Raw genomic sequence first — 17,059 nt, 5'->3', positions numbered from 1 at the left:
CATTGCAGCAACTTCCATATTTTGCACTAATTTCCTAGGAAGTGACAATTTTATTCTCTTGAACAAATGGGATGGAAGCGCTGCTTTAGTCGCAAATATTTTATGATATTTGCAGCTTTGAAAGGAAACATAGCTAATATGTTGTCTGACATCAGTTACCTGTCGGAGAGCTTCCAGCTCCTCACTGGCCACCACCCTCTCAGAGGAGGTGTTTTTGAGCCGGGCCTCTGCCGCTTCCAGCTCCGTCTGCAGCTTGTCCACCTCTTTAATGACCTGGTCCCTCTCGCTCATGATCAGTCTGTATTCATTAAACACAGAATCCCGCTCCTCCTTGTACTTCTCTCCATCCTTCACCGCCTTCAGCTGGAAGTTCTTGTAGCGCGTCACCTCCGACTGAAGTCTCTCCATCTCTCTCTGCAGCTCCTTGTTCTGTGCTGAGGCCTTATTCAGCTCCTGCTGCACGGAGTCAAATCTGATGGGGTTCAAATTAAACATGTAAACTAATTAGGAATTATTTTGATCAATGAATTTTATTATTATAATGCTTAAGTACCACTTTTATAAGCGGGGCATGTTAATTGATGAACTGAATTGAAAGAGACTGGCAGAGAGATTGGTCATTGACTATATTGACCGATCAGAAGTCAGGACCATAATTATACAATTTATGTGAAGGATATAAACAATGTACGCATCCTGGATAAAATGTATGACAATATATACTACCCAGACAACCACAACAATAAAAAAAAAAAAAAAAAAAAGAGTCACTGTTTGTATTTAAATAGGCAAATGGTTAAGTGATTATATGATTGGATCATTATTGCAGTGATTATGTTTCTAGCATGTTATATGTTTGGCAACAGTTCTTCTAACCCTAAAATAGAAATAAATGTTGTGATTTTCATCAAGAGGTGCATCACGTTTTGGTATTGTCAATGCAAGAGTTCAGAACTCTGTAAAGTCTCCTCTAGCACATCCCAAAGACTTTCAATGAAGTTTAAGGGTTGTATTAAAGAAGAATGTGTGAAAATGATTCTTCATGCTCCCTCCCAACCATTCTTATGCAATTTGAGCCTGATGAATCTTGACATTGTCATCCTGGAATATGGCCATGATGTGTCTCCCTACAAGGTTGTTTATGAAATGAAAAGCTACACACTCCCATCAATTAGAGTTAGAAGAACTGTTGCCAAACATATAACATGCTAGAAACATAATACTCACTGCAATAATGATCCAATCATAGACTATTAAGCATTTGCCTATTTAAATCCAACAGTCACTTTCTAGGGGGCCAGGCAGAGTATTTTATGTAATGCCTGTCATTCACAACTTCTACTCATCCCTCAATCCTTGTGTTAATTTATTAAGTATTTAGGCAAATCTGATTATGCTTTCAGCTGTTTAACATATTTTACCACAATTCAATACATTCAGCACTTTTTGTCTCAAACTCAAATACAAAAAAAAAAAAAAAAGAATTCCAGCAGATTTGTGACCGCACTGTCTGAAAAAGTTAGAAAGCGGTTGATGTATGACCTTTAAATATAAACAACGTACATGTCTTTTATAAACTGTGCGCTGATATATTTTATGTTATGTAATGACTGCCAATCAAAACTTCTACACATCCCTAAATCCTTGTGTGGGAATTTGTTTAATAATCAGACAAAGCTCGGTTTAACATATTTTACCATATTTCAATTCATTCCGCACTTCTTGCCTCAGACTCAGAGCAGAAAATGCTGCAGATTATGTTTGACATGACATGACTGTAGTTCAAAAGTTGTTGATGTATAATCTTTAAATTTACTCGTAGAGTGTTACACAACACTTAAAGCAGACACTGAAGGCGGCTGATGCTGCTCGTACCGTCTCATAGATGAAGACCACTGCTGTTGGTACTGGATGGCTGTGTCGCGCTGTTTAAGCAGAGCGTCTGTTTGTTTTTGCAAGCGCCTGTTCTCCTCCTCCACCTGCTCCAGTCGACTCAGATCAGTGTTGTGACTGGCCACCTTCTCACTGTATCTTTTGCTCAAGACGTCGTATTCCTTCTTCACCCCCTCCAGCTTGTCCATCGCTGTGTCGTAGAGCTTGTTCAAAACCTCTGATGACCCGTTCTCCCTGATTACCTGCATCAAAAAGAAAGGCTTTCATGAACCTGATTTACTGTGTGGTGTCAAAAGAAAAATACAAAAATACAAAAATTATAAAATGAGATTAAAAAACAAAGGTTTAGCCTTTTGACACTACTTATTTGTACTAAAAAAAAAGTAAAGGGTATGTGTTCTTGACTACATTGGCCAGTCCAAAAGATATTGTATTGATATTGATATGCAGGCATTATGCATTAATGTAAAATCCAACTGATTGTCTGACGTCTGAACATATTGCCTATTTTACAATGGTTTTGAATGTGGCTCATCATGTCTGGACTATCAATGTTATAAATTTGCTTTTATCATCACTTGAATTAAACTTTTACAATGCAAACACCAGAGGGCGATCATGAGTCTATAAAACATCTACTGTACTCACATGCAAAATGCTCTCACTGGTTTTTTATACACAAAAAGGCAACACTGCATTCAGTATTAAACAAACAGCATTAAGTTCACTTGTTCTACAAAATGCTGACCTATTAGAACACTATATGTCCTAATGACATAATCGAAGGCAATTCCCTGTCCGGGCAATAAACCCACACCTCAGTAGGGCCTGACCAAACCACAGTGGGATTGCATATGCCGAGTGATTGGCATCTTTATCTAACTCTCCTCTAGGCCATGTAATCAGTGCTTAGAGTATTGACTAACTACAAAAGCCTCTGTCCTTCTCCATCCGTCAGGCAGCACTTGCCCTTCCAGGCTGACCTTTTCAAGCAGGCGGAGTGTGTTTTGTGCAGCCTGTGGGCAGCGTAAGCACTGCTGACGGGTCAAAACACGCTTCAATCTGTACGCTACAGAACAGATCCTTTGGCATGCCTGATGTAACCACTTTGTGACAATTAAGACCGCTCCAGACACACAAGCAGGAGATATCCTAATGCTCTAAACTTTTCCATTTGTGTTTGTGGGTTTAATCCGGAAAGGAAGCCTGATAAATCAATCCGACAGGAAAAGGTTGATTCCTTCTTGGCAGCAGCAGAGAGCAGACAGTGTGTTGACACGGTGGCATCTGATTGAATAATCTCCTGTCCCCTGGCTTCCCATTTATGTCAAGGTCAGATTTGGTTGCATTACCATGGGATGCCCAGCCTCCGGATTTACAATACAAACGCTGCAGTTCATGATGCAACAGACGCACTAATCCCACAACAGTCTGCGCTGCGGGGGAACGACAAATTCTGCAATTTAATTAACCGTCCCTGGAGTTCTCCGAAAAACTCAGGGATCGATTTTGGCAGACTAACGTCACTTTCTGGCTGACGGCAGTACCATTAGGCCCGTTTCGCACTGCAAGCGTTAAGAAGCGCATATGTATTTTGGTGCCCATATTAACAGGTTACATTCACACTGTGTGCATTAGCAGGACGCTGCTGCGAAGAAGCGGTTATGAAAATAGAGTTTTTGCTGCTTCTGGCACGCTGAATTAGCAGACAACATGGAGAAAATTCACCACTCAAAAGTTTGGGGTCAGTAAGATTTATTTATTATTTATAATGAATACTTTTATTCCTCAAGGACATATTCAATTGACAGTAATGACACAGAAAAGACAATTATAATCTTACAAAACATTTCTACTTCAAAATAAATGCTGAACAGTTGAGCTTTCTATTCATAGAAGAATCACTACTGTTTTTAATGCTAATAAGAAATGTTTCTTGAGCAACAAATCAGCATATTAGAATGATTTCTGAAGGATCATGTGACCCTGAAGACTGGGGTAATGGCTGCAGAGCATTCAGGAACAAACACTGTCTGTGTCTATTCAGTCTATTCATCTGACTGAACCCAGACAATTTAATAAGTTAATAGCTACACTTTGGATTTAGGGTTTTATTCTAAAGTAATTTGGATATAATTTGGATTTAAACACGATCCCCTTATTCGTTGATTTATTAGATTCTTCCCCTTCTTTATTAAATTTCTCAACTATAAAGTCTGTAATAACTCACAAAGGCACACATGATAACAATTTTACAATGTAAGCCATTATTGAAAGAAATACTCATTGTAGTAACCCAGAAATCACTTGATTTTCTTTATGGAGCCACAGCAGAATGCAGTGTTGGGGATAAGGCATTACAAGTAACACGAGTCAAGTAATTAGATTACTTTTTTTCAAGTAACTAGTAAAGTAACGCATTACTTTTAAATTTACAACAAAAAATATATTTTTTACTTTTTTTAAATAAGTAGCGCATGTTTTGTTTTCCCATTTATTGACTGACAATATCTCTCATTGAAGCTTTGCAGACTCTGCTGTGTGTGTTGAACTGCGTTCATATGTTTTGAAGGAGCCGTGGCTTTGGGAGACGCTCTGAAGGGAGGGTGGGATGCTTTCAAAGCTAACTTGTTATTGCTAGCCTCTCCGCAATTGCCTGCCCTACCTTTAAATATGTTAAATAACTAAAATTGACTATGTATTTAATCTCACTTTATTAACCAGTGTCTTTGCTGCTGACTTTCGGTGATCCAATACAACCAAACTAAGAAAAAATGACTTTAGGTAAGGCCATCCTTAAAAATATTTTGGTTTGCAGTAACAGCAAAAAAAAAGAAAAAAAGGGTCGGTAGGTCGGTCTATATTTTTTTATATATATAAAAATTAATATAAAAAAGTATATATTTTTTCATTTAAAAAAAAAAAAACCAGGGTCGGTGGTGGGGTGGGATGACATTTTTCACCCATGTCTAAGGGCTGTTTACACCAGGCCACTTCATGCGTTTTCTCAGATCGGATTGCAATCTGATTGATCAAAACGATTCCATTTACACCTACATAGGCTAAATGTGTGTTGTTTTTTTGCGGATATAAATCCGATCTTCAATTACCGCTATATGTAGATTTAATGGAGTGCACGTCACCGAAAGCAACAGTTATGACTACATTATTTTATTGATCATCAGCTAAAATGTCTGAATCAAAGCCCACAATAAGAGAAAGCGGAAACAGCCCTGGTAAGATCATTTCATTTCTTTACATTTAATGATGATGATTGTGTGTTAAGCGTCAGCGACTTACTTTCACTTTGATTTGCGATAGTTTGCACGTTGATGCTCAGCTTCTCATCTGCGGCAATGCGTGTTGCAGTAGCGTCGTCATATCTGACTAAAACATGACATATAGCCTATAACACGCTCTCGCATGTTTATTTTTTAATAAACCATATTCAACAACATATAGAAATGAAATAATCTTTAGAGTAAAGCCGCAGCCATCATTACCAAGTGCGAACCATTGACAGTGAATGAAACGAAGCAAACTTAGCTTGCAGGCAGTAGTGTGACATGCGTTAACGGTTAACCAATGGTGTAAACATAATCATAGATGACGCGCCACGGGTTTTTATTTAAAAGAAAGAACGTAGCTTATGTTTGTATGTAGGTCTAGGCAATTTATATTCACAATACTTAATAACTAATATTATTTTATTGCATTTGTATTAGTTGTTTGAAGAGTTAAAAAAAAATCGGTCGGTCTTAACGCAAGTTTACAATCGGCAAGTCGGTCGGACTGAAAGGGAAAATAAATAAATAATTGGGTCGGTACTAAATTGACAGGGTCGGTCGGGTTACGGCAAACAAGAATATTTTTAAGGATGGCCTAAACCTCACATTTGCATTTATTTATTTAAATATATATATTGCTGAAGTAAGTGTGTTGAACTTTCGTCTCCTGTGTCCTGTTCTATATAATGGCAGCACAGCTGAAAGGTTTGTTTAAGCTGCAAACTTTGTTAACTCCACTAGGCGTAAAGTGGGTTTCCTTTTTCATTTTACTTTCGGTGAGAAAGGGCCTTTACATTTGCCAAAAATGTAACTTTTGTGTTTATACCAACCAATCCCAGCCCAGGTGAGAAAAAGTAACGCAAAAGTAATTTACCACATTACTTTCCATAAAGAGTAACTAAGTAACACAATAAGTTACTTTTTTAGGGAGTAAAAACTATTTAAAAGTAACTCTCCCCAACACAGGTCAGTGTGTTTCTGTTACAGCATTTCAATTACACACGTGTATGAAGCACATCTTAGTTGTACCTGGAGTGTGTGTAAAGTCAGTACCTGTTGTTGCTGTAGTCTCATGTCGGCCACCTCTCTCTGGTCTTCAGAGTGAAGTCTCCTGAGCTCCTCACAGCTCTGTTTCAGATGGTTGTGTTCCCGAACCAGCTTGCCGTTCTCTCTTTTCATAACCTCCATCTCCTCCTTTAACTGAGACTGCTCGCTTAAGAGACGGCTGTGCTGTATGCTGATATACAAACACAAAACAAACAAATAAACAAACAAGGTACGTTACATATTTTGCAACTCCATTTACCACATGAGAAACTGCCTCACCCTTCGATTGTGCAGTCTAGTTTCACTTTTTTGAGCAGTCTAGGTAGTTACTGTACAACCAAAACTCTTGTAAAATCAATCAGAAAGCCACTGATCTAGAATAGTAACTCCACAGTATATTAGTAACTAAACAGCGATTCGGTTCCAAAATCTAGTAAGCCATCTATGTAGGAATCATTTTAAGGCATCATAGGAGTGCTTTAAAATGTAAGCAACATGATGATTCTGTTCTAAGATACCTTGTTTTGGACAAATTCTAACAAAGTGTGATGCATACCCTTTAAAGAGAATGCAATTCCGTAATGCATAGCAACAAACTCCATCCAAGATGGCCAGCAAATGAAAAAAATTCATATATGAATATAATTCGACACTTAAAAATATCCATTCGATTCATTCTAAATTGAATTCAAAAATGAACAATTTTACACAATATTTGTGTGTTTTGTATATTATGCTTTTTAGAGTACAAGTAAAATAAAACATTTAATAAAATTTCAGCCTCTTGATGCGGTACACTGCAGTTCTAAGAGACCTTGTTTTCTAACAAATTCTTAGATAGCATCACTCGTACCCATCACAGAGAGCGCAATCCCATAATGCATTGCAACAAACTCATCCAGGATGGCTGACAAACCGGGAAAAAAAAAAAGTAATTATGCATATAATTCAATATTGAAAAATATCAATTATCTATTTTAAATCTAATTAAAATGATCTATTTTACAGTTTTCATTAAGCATTTTATTCTTAAAAGTACAAAAAACAAAACAAAAAAATTTCATTCTTTTGGCGCAGTACACTGCAGTTCTGATATACTTTCTTTTTGGCCAAAATCAATTATGAGTTGTGTCTTGGTGTGAGGAGAGATTATTATTTTATTTTTTTTATGCACATGTAGAGCGTTCCAAATCGGTTCTATTTTAGTTTGGATGCTACCAGTAGATAACAAGGAGGCTCAAACTGAATGAATGTTTCCGTTCTCAAGACATCAGTAATATGCAAGCAACATGACAGAGAATTGCTGTGTGTGAGTGCGTACTGTAATCACACACTGTTGAGGGAATGGGGAATATGGGATTAATCCCTAGTCAACTCAATCTTCATCTCTATGTGCCCAGCAAAGATGGGGACAGGAGGGCATGTGTCCTTACATTATAATCAGATTACAGCCGCTGCACATCTGTGTATGGAGGGACGGTATTATGTTGGTGTGTGGATGACCGCACACTGGCAAACAAGGGTGAGTCAGAGACAACGGAGCAGAACAAACTTCCTTGTGTACACGCTCACATATTGCCAACTGGTTTAGATAACGAGGCTACATTAAAACAATGTCACTTAATATAATGATGACATATGACAGAGCAGTTTTAAAATATCCTGTGGCTGTGCTTTCTCTGTAAGACTTTTTATAGATAAGACACTGACGGGATAGTTCACACAAATATGAAAATTCTGTCATTATTTACTCACGATCCAAACCCATCATAAATTTTGTTCTTCTGTTGAACACAAAAGAAGATATTTATTTTTTACTTTTTGTCCAATGTTGTTTTGGACCCCACTGATGTTGATAGCATGGACAAAAACAGTTAAATATTCATCCAAAAATATGACATGAGGGTGAATAAATGGTGAAAAAAATGTAATTACTAAATCTTTTTTTTTAATTCAATTTAAAAAAAATATATTTAAAAATTTTTATTTTAGGTTTGGAATGATATGTGGATGACTAAAAGGCACGTGTTTTTTTTTTTTTTGTGAACTTCATGTAGATATAAATATAAATTATACGTTTATAAATATAAAACTGCTCCAAAACTGGGATTACGCACATCAATATTGCAACATGAATTGAGCTGCAGAACAAAGTGCTTTAAACATTTAATAAAGCCATAATTAACCTGAAGATGATGCAAGCGTTAATTAAAAACTGTGCTACACATGCAGCAGATGGCTCTTAGCCTCAACTCTCTGTGTTTAAGAGAGACGTGTGGAGCCTGTACTCACTGGTAGTAGTCTGCTTCCTTCACGGCCTCCTCGCATCTCTTCAGAGTCTTGGTGTGCTGGTTCTGCAAGGACTGTAGGTCTGCCATGGCCTTCATGCACTGCGTTTTCAGACGCTCGTAGTCATGACCAGGTTTGGAATTTGGCCTTTTAGAGACAAGAGTAATACATCAGCACTGTGTCCTCAGTCTACAAGTGCGGCCCAATGTTAATCGGGATAACAGATATACACTACTTATCAAAAGTTTGGAATAACTAGAATTTTTTTATATGTTTTTATGCATCACCAATGCTGTATTTATTTGAAAAATAAAATACAGTAAAAACTGTTTAATGAACATCATTTATTTGAAATGGACATCTTTTGTAACATTATAAGGGCCAGATTTACTATCAGCTTGCGCCAGCGCAAACCCTATTTTGGCGTTAAAAAACTACCGTCAGGACTTACTAAAGACACAGAGAAAAAGAAGCCTGACCTTATTGCACATGCATTTGTTGGAGTTTCCCTTTCAGACGCAAAATTTATTTAAATGAATCATGAAAGGTGATTTACTAAGGTTTGCGCTAGTCAATTTATTGATATTTGCGCCATTATTTACCACCCAAAAAAAAGCATGTCAAACCAGATGCTAATTTGTGCTGCTCTTGCTAGATTGCGTTGGTCATTATGGAAATTATCCGGCTGTGTCTGTGTTCTTTAATTTGTGCTTCATCAGTAAATCATGCGCAGAACTTCTTACTACACTTCAATTACAATTACAATTTAGAACAATCAAATAGAACAGTTCTTTTAAATTGTCATAATATTTCATAACGTTACTGCTTTTACTGTATTTTTTTTATCAAATAAATGCAGCCTTATCGAGTATAAGAGTGTATAAAAGAAGGTTCATGCTTGAAAAGCTTTCACATTTAAATCAAAATGAAACCCCTTTACATTCCAACATGTGGGTGGTTTTATTCTACATAAGGCTGGATGGATGCAGCATTACGAAGGTGTCATAGTGCAAAACTACACTCGTATCGGTTATTCAGGAAGACGAAAAAGAACCAGTGAAACATTTAAGGTTCTGTTTTCCACCCAGGTTTGTACCTGCAGTCATCGAAGGTGGTGCCAGGGGAGGCGAGAGCCAAGCGCTTGCGAAGTTCATCCCGTTCCCTGGTGACCTGTCTCAGCTGGAACAGGATGGTGTCCAGGTTCTCGCTGGCCGGCCGGGTGTCACTGAGCGCAGGTGGAGGTGATGAGGCTTTGGTACCTGCAACAGTGAGCACGTCACCGGAGCACAGACAAGCTCACCCAACACTAATGCAGGGCTACGGTCAACACAGAGACCACAATGGAGGAATCCAACTTGGAGAATGAGTATTTTCTCTTTAAAACTGCAGTGTACCAAAGGCAGTCTCAAAAACAAGGTTTGAAACCGCCCGTCACAAACACGTAACCAATCCCGATAACGTGCGAGGAGGGGCTTTTCCTCCGTGAGCACAAGAACACACATAAAACGGGAAAGGAAAAATCAGGTACATATAGCAATATAGCGGGTGAATTATGTATATGATGTATATTATGATGTTATGAGGAACTATATGCCTTTTTCCACTGACGTTCTGAGTCGTTCAAAGCGTTTCTAAGGATACTAATGTTTAGAAGGCAGCGGTCCGACTCTTAATAACACATTATTAGCTGTTCGATAACATAGTCAAGCCAAAGACTAATCATATAAATTAACCTATGTGTCTGACACTGTAGAAAGTGATACATAATACGCACTACCATTCTGACACAATGACTTGTAGATGACCCGGTATAATTTGCTCTCTCTTCTTCTTCTTCTGAATCAGTTTCTGGTTCAAACCTATATGGCTGAATAAAACCAATATTTCCCCTTGCCATTGTGTAGCGTTTACTACAGTTGACCGAGTGGATGTGCAGCTTGTTAGGTTTTAGACAGTATTATTGTAGTACTATTTATATACTATTATAGTATTCATTCATATTTTGAATTAGCTTTTAGGTTTATATTTTAAGTTTTCATTTTAAAATTCAGTTGACGTTTTTGTAATTTTGTTATGTTAGTCATTTTTATTCGTTTTTTTTTATATTTAGCTTTTTTTAGGTTAAAGTTTAAGTTTATAAATCTAATATTTATATTTGTTAAGCTTTATTTAAAGGAACGAAAACTATTTTAATAGTCTAATAGTTAATAGTTTTAGTCAATAACAACAACACTGTTTTTAGAGCAGAGCTACTATGACTAAAATAGAAAGAAATACAGGCTTAAAATGAAATCTGACCTTTAAAGCTTGGTTATACTAAAAAAAACAACTGCAGAGCAAAAAAAAAAAAAAAAAGCTGCAAAAATAAGCGTAAGCAAAAAAATGTGAACATGCTTGAGGTCACGATGGCTGACATTCTGAGCACTTTATGTAAATGATGATCTTTCGGGATGAGCAGCAACTAAAATTCCACTGTAATCTTTTGGTCTTGGACAATCTGCTACAGATATTCAGAGAATGAATTCCGCTGTATGTAGTAACAAAGAGGATAATCTACATTAAAGATAAAAGCAAAGCAGAGAACATAGTATTTGTCAAGATGTCATTTCATTGGCTTTCTATGGATTTATTAGAGGAGGTTAACATGAGATATCTGGATAAACACCAGAAAGCTGTTTTCCGGGCCTAGAAATCATCATTTTAAAATTCCCAGATACTTCTGAAGGCTTGTGGGAATCCTTAATATGGTGATAATGGTTAAATTCACAGTGTAAAAAGATTTTAAAACAAAATAATGCATCTTTATAAATGTCTCTATACAAGTAAAATATCATGTGAAATCATATTCTGTAAAAAAAAAAAAAGCAGCAATTGTTCATTGTTTCAGGTTGATTTTTTTTTATTAAACATTTAAAAAAATAAGCATATGACGACTAATAAAGTTGATGTGAAATATTTGCTTTGTTCTGTCTCATTTATTCGCAACTGACTGTGAACAGGCCTTTTGTTGACCTCGTCATCTCAAACCCACATTGCTCCCCAGCAGACCCAAACAGGCAGAGGGCATTATGGGTATCTCTGGCACAAGAAAACAGCCGAGTCATTTGGACGACAGTCAGCCTCAGAGCACATTCTCCACTGGCACCAAACCAGGAGAACAGGGCTCGGCCTTCAGATAGATCTGCCTTGCCCTCCAACACGCATTATCACTGTCCATCTGAGTCGGCAGTCTGATGAGTGACTTTACAAATGCATCATACACACACACACACACACACACGTCGAGCAAAGCACGGTGACAATGTGTGCAAGGTGTCAAGTGTGGGAGACGAAGCTCTGACATACCGACACTGCTGAGGGAACTGCTGCTCTCAGAGTCTGATGGCATTGTGGACAGGACGCTGTAGGTGGACCCTGCGGAGGACAGAAAACACCATTAATAACTCAATGCTGACTGTTACAGCTCTTTAATTAACAAAATGCTCAATGCTGGCAGAAAGACAGCACTTCAGAAAATACAGAATACTTAATATGCAACTCTCTACAGCATCACCTGAACATTTATTAGATGTGTCATTTTGAATGATTTTTATTATCAGTTTTCACACTTTAAAACGGTTCATTCTCAAGGTGACCAACACACAACAGTTTTAGCCCAAAACAAAGAAGAAATTAAACATGCAAAAACAATCATCATTAATATAACTGTAACATGTTTAGATGATATTATTATTTAACCCATAAACACAAAGTGTACCGCCGGCTCATATAGAGAAAAATGGCACATCATTATTTAACGCAGAATCTCATGATTTAAAAAAAAAAGAGCCCAAACCCATATCAGCAGTTTCTCAGCGTGAGAATGTCCAAACGTATTTTTTGTTTTTATAAAAAAGAAAATTGGGAGTTGTGAGTCTTTTCTTTTGTGTATGTCACAAACAACAACTCTAAAAATGCCTTCAGGACTTTAAAGGTTAAAAGTATTGTTATTAATATTATTTGTTATTACAGAATAATAATAATAATAATAATAATAAATAAATGTTATAAATATATTGTTTTTATAATAATATAAATAATAATAATAAATAATAATATAAATAATAATAAATAATAATATAAATAATAATAATAATAATAATAATAATAATATAAATAATAATAATATTATATTTATATAATATAATATAATATATATATATCATATATATATATATATATATATATATATATATATTTTTTTTTTTTTTTATAGAATTATATATTATATATTAATTTTGTTTTATTTAAATTTTATTAACATTGTTTTTCTTCTAATAATAAGTTAAAAAAAAATCATAAAATAAAAAAATCATCATTATGAAGTATAAATATTAAGTATAAAATAAGTATAGTTTAAAATATAAATTAAGTTAAAATATAAGTGTATATATTATTTTAGTATATCAGATATTCAGAATTAAAATATCTATTATGAATGTTTTTGCTATGTAAAAGTGATGATTTTAGAGTGTAAAAACGCCATTTTAAAACCATTAAAAAACAATTCTGTGAATAATGACACTTAAAAATGATCAGTATTGTTTGTAAACAACATCAATGTCTGACAAGAAATCCCAGCAAACTTTGAGGCTTGAAATGATCATCCAAAACAAACATAAAGACATTAAAAAACACTGTACAACAAAACCCTTTACAACTACCGACCCTACAGGAAAACAAAGTGCGTTGCTGCAAGAACACCTGAGTGTGTAAGCAAACATGAACAATAATGAAATGGATAATTGAATCTTTCAGATTGTTTGCAGCTCCTCCACCGCAGGGCTCCTCCTCTCAATGAGCAGAGCGTGTGGTGACAAGGACACGGTTCATTATCACAGGCCTGACTCTACAGTCCACACACACACACACACTCTCTCTCACCCAAATCCAGCCCGGAGAAGATCTCAGTCTCTCGCCTCTTCCTTCACACTCATCACATCATCCGAGACACAATTCTGCTTTTGAAGAGCAACTTCAGCAGACTTCAATGCCTCCCGTAGCCTGAAATAACTTCAGGGTAGCAATGATTTGAGAGCAAGTGCAAGTTGCAAGGTTTTTTTTGGTGGGGTGAAAGGCAGATGGAATAAATAGATATTGTATAACGTCTGAAAGCAGACCGAGTCCTGCGAGTCCTGGAAGTAGGCTTCAGAAATAGACACCCTGGTTTTAATGCACTCCAAACAAAAGGTACTTTACAGTGAGAGGATGGATGGAGATACACTTACATGAACACATGGAGCAGTGCTAACTTAATGCATCAATGATTCAATGGCTATAGAGAACAGACATCACTAAAAAGGCCTAAGGGAAAGTCTGGCACATAAACTGGCCTATTTTCAATCAATGCAAATTAGTAAGCGTCAAATTCTTTGATGGCTACAACAAGCTAATCAACAAAGTCAGCATTAGCTTATAATAAAATATTGTATTTTGTAGTGAATACGGTCATGCAATTTACCGCAAGTTGGAGGTTAGTTTGTCAACATTAAAAATGTGTGGCATTAGATTGAAAGGAAAGGCGCTTCAGAAGTGGAGCAAGTTGTTACATTTGGATTAAATTATGTTTTTCAAGTCATGGGAACATGCAATAAGATACTAAAAGCTGAATGTCTGACCACATAAATAGCACATAAAAATTTGAAAATATAAAAATTTCATTCAGACTGTGAGGGGTGGACCTCTTCTGATCCGTTCAATAGGACATGTGAACACTTGATCATATGTGACCCTGGATCACAAAACCAGTCACAAGTCGCACGGGTATATTTGTGGCAATAGCCAACAATATATTGTATGGGTCGAAATTATCTAAAATTAGTAAAATTAAATATATAGGCTATTAATCCTGATTCCTTAAACTTAAAGCTATCTTTTGTTGTTTATATATATTATAACATAATATGTCATATTAAAACATTTGGATTTCATACATTCATTTCTTAATCAAACAAAATCCTGTCATCAAGCATCCAAAAATGTGCTTTAGGTGGACAGATCAATACAGTACAAAGAACATAAAAAAAAAAATAATTAGGATGTAGGAAAATAATGTTAACAAGCACAATAGGAAAATAACAAGCACACTATTTTTGTTGCGTAATGGCGTGTGTTCAAGTAAGCCATGAGCAGATTAAGTGCAATACAATGTATTTAATATAACATGATGACTTTCTTACGAGTTGAGTATTTGCGCTAAATTAAAGTAAACCGCCAAATTGGCTAGTGATTTACCAGTGTTACCAGCCACAGTTGATTTTTACCCACGTTTGACAAAATTAACTAATGCTGGGTACACACCAAAAGATAATCGGGCTGATTTTGGGCCGATTTCCCCCCTTCCGACAATCCTAGTTTTGTCCCGATTATCTTGATGGTTCAACAGATTATCTTATCAGATTTTCCCTTGGTGTGAGGTGTGTTAAGAGTGTCCTAACCTGCTCGGAAGAACATCGGAGCTGCTCCGATCGCGAATCGTAAATATTAAACATGTTTAATATTTACGATCAGAAATCCTGATGTGTGGGGGGAACCCCGAAGAGAAACGCACGCACATTCTGGAGATTATCACGTGAAACAAAACAATATCCAATCAGAAAGCGAGATGATGGTCATTCACACACACACACACACACACACACACACACACACACACACACACACACTTGCAGGAAGCTGAGTGTTAAGATTTAATATAAAAAATATAAAAAAAACAAGCCTTTGTTTTTCATTTTAAGAGCAGAAATTTTACAATACCTAAACACAATATTGGGTTTGAAAAATAAGAAGGCTGCAAAGTTCGTTTCAATCTGTAAACTTTTTCAATTTTTTGTTTAACTTTTAAGTTTGTCACTGTTTATGTATATGTCTTTTTATGTTTGTTTATCGGCTTTACTCTTTGTACCCCCCTGACTGTAATTGTAATTCTTAAAATCAATTTAAAAAAAAGATTAAAAAAAGAGGGATTAAATAACTTTTTCTAAAGAGACAATAAATCCAATAAAGAATAAATAAAGACAATAAAGAATGAATATATTTGTGTATAAAAGGTTATATATGGGCTAATGGTGGGTACAATGGGGGGTTTTTTTCACGTTAATTTTATGTGAAAATCATTCCAAACACTATCGCAATTTCTTCCTGCATATCGTCCGTCATGCTTATTCTGAAGTCTCGCGTCATTTTGCGAGAATTCCTGTGTTCACAGTTGAGACTCTGGTTGAAAATCTGTTTGTGTGTGGTGTGCTGTCTTTGTCACATCATGGCACACCACACACTATAGGAGCAAAATGCTTAAATCTAGGATTTTTTGTCCTCATGTTTGTGGTCTATCACATTTTGAAAATCTTATAAGATGTAAAAAATCTTTTGGTGTGTACCCAGCATAAGTCAGAGCATATCTATCTATCTATCTATCTATCTATCTATCTATCTATCTATCTATCTATCTATCTATCTATCTATCTATCTATCTATCTATCTATACATCTATACATCTATACATCTATACATCTATCTATCTATATACACACACATCTATCTATCTATATACATATCTATATCTATCTATATCTCTATATCCCCCCCAGCTGGTATGATCTGATCTCACCATCATCGAGTCCGTCTGTGATTACATGAAGAAACAGAAAAAACTGAGACAGACTAAATCCAGAAGAACTGCGGGAACGTCTCCAAGATGCTTGAAGAAACCTTCCTGCAAAGCTACCTGAAAAACTATGCGCAAGTGTACCTGGACAAAAAGCCGTTTTAAACGCAAAGGGTCGTTACACCATATATTGATTTGAATTAGTTAATAGAAGTTAAATCATAAATAAATTGAATTTGTGATTTTATTTTTGAAAGCATTCTCACTTTACAGCATTTTAACACAAATGCCAGTACTTTTCACAGTACTGTAGCTTTGCAGGAAGGTTTCTTCAAGCGTCTCGGAGACGTTCCAGCAGTTCTTCTGGATTTAGTCTGTCTCAGTTTCTTCATGTAATCACAGACGGACTCGATGATGGTGAGATCAGATCATACCGGCTGTTGTCAGACTCCTTGTGCATACACAAATCTCACTGGATTATTACAATTAATGGCAAAAAGAATGTTTGGAAATGTAAACTGATATTTCCTACTGACACACTACAGCAAAAGATATAAATAACTGACTCAAAACCATTTTTTGGGGGGAACGGGGGGTGGGGGATATTAACATGCCTAAGACTTTTGTACTTTTGTACAGTACTGTGTATAATGTATATATATATATATATATATATATATATATATATATATATATATATATATATATATATATATATATATATATATATGTGTATGTATATGTATATATATATATATATATATATATATATAGTTGTTTTGTCAACAAAATTAATGACAGACACATATGGCTGCCAAGAGCAAGTGCACGGATCCTGTGTTCATTATACTGTCTGCCACACCGTCACATGCGTTAATGCTTATTTAAGACATAACCG

At 35.8% G+C, this 17,059-nt stretch overlaps 1 protein-coding gene across 4 annotated transcripts in view; it reads right to left on the bottom strand.

Annotated features, from left to right (window-relative positions):
- dlg5a (discs, large homolog 5a) overlaps positions 1–17,059 on the bottom strand; it is a 71,630-nt gene that overhangs the window by 32,810 nt on the left and 21,761 nt on the right. For 3 of the 4 annotated variants that reach the window (XR_014625644.1, XM_084392079.1, XM_084392080.1), the window contains exons 2-7: positions 11,862–11,930; positions 9,613–9,775; positions 8,520–8,663; positions 6,234–6,417; positions 1,876–2,135; positions 160–472 (exon numbers count right to left, since the gene is read on the bottom strand). Coding sequence is in view for 3 of the 4 variants with exons in the window: in XM_084392079.1 (XP_084248205.1) it covers positions 160–472; positions 1,876–2,135; positions 6,234–6,417; positions 8,520–8,663; positions 9,613–9,775; positions 11,862–11,930 (1,133 nt within the window). In the remaining variant the exon portion in view is untranslated. The remainder of the gene's footprint in view (positions 1–159; positions 473–1,875; positions 2,136–6,233; positions 6,418–8,519; positions 8,664–9,612; positions 9,776–11,861; positions 11,931–17,059) is intronic. The other variant, XM_084392081.1, reaches the window with a different exon arrangement.

The sequence above is a fragment of the Rutilus rutilus genome (assembly GCF_951802725.1).
Source record: "Rutilus rutilus genome assembly, chromosome: 20".
Classification (NCBI taxonomy): Eukaryota; Metazoa; Chordata; class Actinopteri; order Cypriniformes; family Leuciscidae; genus Rutilus; species Rutilus rutilus.
This window is presented reverse-complemented; position numbering and strand designations above follow the sequence as displayed.